The sequence below is a fragment of the Sinocyclocheilus anshuiensis genome, unplaced genomic scaffold (genome assembly GCF_001515605.1).
Source record: "Sinocyclocheilus anshuiensis isolate Anshui unplaced genomic scaffold, SAMN03320099.WGS_v1.1 scaffold209, whole genome shotgun sequence".
Taxonomy (NCBI): domain Eukaryota; kingdom Metazoa; phylum Chordata; class Actinopteri; order Cypriniformes; family Cyprinidae; genus Sinocyclocheilus; species Sinocyclocheilus anshuiensis.
This window is the reverse complement of record NW_015540880.1, coordinates 1,723,233-1,728,358: the sequence shown is the minus strand read 5'-3', so window position 1 is coordinate 1,728,358 and position 5,126 is coordinate 1,723,233. Positions and strand designations below refer to the sequence as shown.

Genomic DNA, 5,126 nt, shown 5'->3' with positions numbered 1-5,126 from the left:
CTTATAGTTCTCAGACGCCATTGTCCTAGTACCTTAAGAGCTCATTTTGCCTTTTATTTAATAATACAAATAAATACATGCAGTGTAATCAGTTGCCGCTTGTAATGTGAGCTGAAGATAACAAATTTCATAATTTTCAACACCGCCTCCATTCAACGGGTAGTAACACTGTGCGGTGGAATTTTATCAGGCGTGATTTGATTGGCCCGCCGCTAACCTCCTGCTCTGCGAACTCACATTCCATTGGACATTCTCACTGTCAATCAGGCTGTCTGTGCCCGCCCATCCGTGGCGCCAAATAAGGCACATAGTACCGCTGTGTGTGTCAGTAGCCCGGACGGCTCCGTCTCATTACGTACCTTGAGTTAAGCGTGCTCAGTTGCGACATGACCAGAGCCTCGCAGACCTGGTCATTCAAATATGGAGCAGTTTAAAGCAGTCATTTCAGTGCTTTGGATATTATTGCTCAACAGAAACGAGGAGTGCAGTGCAGAGGAAGGTATGTGTCTTAATAATTGTTTAGACGCCAGGTAAATTGTTTTCGTACATGGTGTGAAGTGTCTAACGTTAGTGGAAGTAGCCTATAACTCTCACTGCAGGTGTGCTTTCATATTCCGGCACTGTAAAGTTAATAAACCGATACAGAGAGGACCGGATCATTGATGCTTTTGCATTATGAGAAGCTTTGATTAAAACCGAAATCGAAATAACAATCGGTGAGCTTTTAAAAACAATGATCTCAAGGAATCCGATAGGACGCTGTTGACAAGCTGCAACAATGTGTTTTTTTAAGGAAAAATGTTCATAAATAAAGAGTTGAAAATTATTAATCATGGTTAATTGTATTATCTGTTTTATGTTTATACTTTTATGTTTTGAATTGCTTAGTTAAAACAAGCAAATATCAATAAATTGTGGTGTTTGTGGTTATGTATCGTTTCAAAACAAAACTGTCTATGTAAACAGTTTTTTAGTAGTATTATGGAGATTAAAATGACAAGATAAAAAATGATTGAAAATAAAAAAGATAATTAGACAATCATGTATGTACATATGTTTTTATGATTTATATTTTTAAAATCAAATGTAAATATATTTGTTCTGTATTGTGTCATAATCTGTTATTTTTTTTCTCTGTCATGTCATTTTTCTTTGTCATGTCTTCATTTTTCATTATGTAATTTTAATCTCCTTATTATAGAGCTACAAAAGCAGATTTCAATAGATCAGGCTGTTATACTGGATTCACAATGTGCTTTTCTGACTGTGCTGCTCCTGGTGGGATTGTTTGACAGTCATGAAAGCTTCAGCAGTTTTGATGCCAGGCTGTCGCATTAGGCTCAGGTGAGGTCAACTAAGCGTCCTAATGAGTGGCATGGCACAGAGAGGGAAGGAACAAATAATAGCTGCGTCCCTTCAGGCTCTTTGGCTTTGCTGAAGAAGCCCAGCTGAGCCAAGCTGCTCTCTCTCGCTTTTTTCCCCTGCTTGCACTCTCGTACATAATGCTCTCATGTGCACATGGCTGAACTCTGCCAGCCCCCGTCCGTCCTCTGCTGGAATGCTGGTCGACTGGATTAGAATCGTTGCCTTAATGAATGTTTTGACAGCGATTAATTGCTGTGAAAGCGATGTGTTCTGAAAGGCCTTGTGTGGCTGTGGTGATTATGGAGGTTTTCTGATTGAGCTGAATATGTTCTCACTGTACGGAGAACCTCTTTGTCCACAATTACATCCCAGTCCTGCTGCGTCGGTTCTCTTTGTATTCAGCCCCACTGTATTCTCTGTGTATTTGGTCACTGACAGGTGGGATTCAGGATGAGAGCTCTTTATTGGTGCAAATTATACAAAGAGCTAACCTAAGTGTGAAAATTGTCATCATTTACTTACCCTAATGTAATTTCCAGACTCATATGCAGTGATATAACATAGCATATGTATGTCATATATTCTATGGTTTTGGGGTCAGCAAGATTAAAAAAAAATATATAATATATAAATATAATAATACTTTTATTCAGCAAGGATGCATTAAAATGATCAAAAGTCACATTAAAGACATTTATAATGTTACAAAAAATATACTTTATATTTATAAATATATTATATTATATTCTATTCATCAAAGAATCATGTAAAAAAGTTTTCAAGTAAATGTTAAGCAGCACAAATGTTTTCAACATTGATAATAATGAGAAAAGTTTCTTGATCACCAAATTAGCATATTTAGACTGATTTCTGAGGGATCCTGTGACACTGAAGTAATGGCTGCTTAAAATTCAGCTGTGTTCAGCACATTTACATTTTAAAGTATATTATAATAGAAAACAGTTATTTTAAATTGTAATAATATTTCACAATATTGTTGTTTTTACAGTTTTTATTAAATAAGATAAGAGACTTCTTTAAAAAAATAAATAAATTATGACCCCAAACTTTTGAATGGTATGATATATGTATATCATATGACAAAAGCTGCATAACCATTCTTTCACGCTTGCTCCATCCATCTATCCTTTCTTTTTCTTTTCCTGTGTCCTTTTCCGTTCCCTAAGCGCAGGTGTCTTTCCTCACATAGTCGGTTGGAGGTGGAGGCCCCTCATTCCTGACCCTTCAGCTTTAACACACCTTGGCATCTCATTGTGGGCCTATTTACTGCTTTTTTTTAGTGGGCTTGTCGTTGCGGTGGCGCAACGCTTTCAGGCATGTGCTGGTCGAATCTGCCGTGTTGGTCATGCTGTTCCTGTGCCGTTTAAGTCAGGGTGCAATTTAGACCATATGAGGGCACTTGCCTAAGAAAGCTTTATATGCCTGTCATCTCTGTGCTGGGTTCCATCAACAGACTCTGCCAAAATCCTCCTGAACGGCATTACGCTCTCTGAGTTGTTGGCAGAAGTGTAAAATCTGATCTTGGGCCTTAAATGTGTTAACAATGTGGCAATATTCAGCGTCATTTATTGATTCAAACAAACATCAGTTAGCACGGAAATTCATACCGGTGCATTTATTAAAAGCATGATTTTTAGTCCTGGGTAATGGTGAAGAGTTAGACCGTCGGATATCTGTGCTGGTGGTGCCTGTACTTGTTGTTGAAGGTGGCAGCTGGACTGTGCGGGCAAGATTAGAGTGATTTGTGAGGTTGGCAGGCGTAACAGTGACATCCAGGAGTTTATTTAGTGGGCTGTTGTGATGTGTGGACTCACAATAAGCAAGAAAGAAAGTGAAACAATGAGGGCTGGAGACAGGAGATGGCTGTGTCCGATAGTAGAAAAATTCTGTTTTCGTAGGCAGTGTATGGAAGAAGAAAGTTGAGCGGTTTCTGAATTTAATGTTTGCGCAACATCCTAGCTCTATTTTAGCAGCCTCACTGCGTTCTATGGCAGCATTCTAAGTGAAACAGAACCTCATAAGTGATTGATCTGGAGTGCTCTATATAGGCAGCGACTCGTGCGTCATACAAATAGTGCCATGGAAGACTTGACTAAAAATTTATTTCAGTGCAGGCGATGTGAGAGTAATGACGCAATACTTTAATTGGCTTAAAATAAATGTTTAAAATAGTCTCTTTTAAGTTTTAAATGATTGAGAAGCTGTTTTTATTGAGAATTTACTCATGCAATGCAATGCTGCCCTTAAATTTGGCCAGAAGAAAGTATTATTGCAGGTAGGGTTTTCACAACATCACATCATTCCTTACATAATTATTGTTGCCAAAAGAATTCACAATAACAGAATTATCACAATATTTATAGAAACTTAAAAAAATGCTTTAATTTCATATTTAACTTTATTTTATTTTGTTTTCTCTTTTTTTTGGCCAATGAATCACACTCAAAATAAAAGTGTATGGAGGAGAAGAGTGAGTTTGTAATCATAACTGTACAAAGAGAACTTAATGCAGACTTTTCAGGCCCAGAAATTTAAAAGTAAACAAATGTAAAATAACAGTGCATATTTCACTGTGTAAATTTAAGATCAATCCTTGTTAAAGTTACAAAAGCTATTTTATACCGGGCCGCGGTACGTATTGAGAGTACCACAATACGTATCGTGGGTGGTGTATCGCGGTTTTTCAGTTCGGTTTGAACATCGTTACACCCATATACAACACTGCCACCTTCTATGTTGGAGTGTTAACCACATTGCAGTCTGGCTACCAAAATGTATCACCGCCCTGCCTGACGGGCTATTCCCATGGATCCTTAAGAAGTCTTGAATTTAGTTGTATCAAATTTAAGGCCATTAAAAGTAGGGCTGCACGATTTGGCAAAAGCTGTGATTGTCATGCGCATCTTGTCAGGGAAGCACGGTTCTGTGATCAGCAGTAAAATTCCATCCCATGGCTAGAGGGCGCCTTCACGCGGAAACTCCAAATACACCCTGCAGAAGAACTTAAGGAAATCCTTATAGCGGGTTGCTGAATAAACAGAAGATTTAACTGCTTTCATTGATTCAACGTGACTAATAAACACGACTATGACAATATATGGTTTATCTGAGTTCGTCTTAGTATAATTTTTATTATAATAAAGTATATAATAATGCAGTGCTAATCAACAGACTTTATCACTGCTTAGAATACTATGAAATATGTTGCGTGCCTTATTCTGTGTAAGAAGCCACATCATCTCACAGAATGATTTATTTCAAACATTCGACTGACGTTATGAATAGAGTTTGGAGTAAAAACATGTTATTAAAGTGCCCCTATTATGCCATTTCCAATATTGCCTTTCATGCAGTGTGTAATGTAGCTGTATGTGAATGTAAACGATCAGCAAAGTTGTAAAGCTGAAACTGCACGATAAATAAAGTTATTGTCTCCCAAAATAAAGAATCGACTCTCTACAGCCTAAACGAGTCGTTATTTATTGGAATCCCACTTCCGTGACGGCTACACGTCACGGGGTAACACATTTGCATAATTCCCACCTATGTTCTATGTTGGCCGGCAGCGAACAACTTGACCCCACCCACAAACACGTAATTTTACTGACGACTGCTTCTCTAATCTTGGGGAGTTAAAAAAAAATCTCTGGGAGTTCAACGCAGGATTCACTAAACGCTTGCTCTTGAAAGATGGCTCAGTACCCTGTTTATTTGGACCAGCTGGCTCCACTGAATCACAA

General features: G+C 38.0%; 1 protein-coding gene across 3 annotated transcripts in view; it reads left to right on the top strand.

Annotated features, from left to right (window-relative positions):
* Window positions 1-330: 330 nt before the first annotated feature.
* Window positions 331-5,126, top strand: part of LOC107688368 (ephrin type-A receptor 7-like) — a 131,892-nt gene continuing 127,096 nt past the window's right edge. For all 3 annotated transcript variants that reach the window (XM_016486020.1, XM_016486021.1, XM_016486019.1), the window contains exon 1: window positions 331-499. In XM_016486020.1, coding sequence (XP_016341506.1) covers window positions 421-499 — 79 coding nt within the window. In that variant the 5' untranslated portion in view covers window positions 331-420. The remainder of the gene's footprint in view (window positions 500-5,126) is intronic.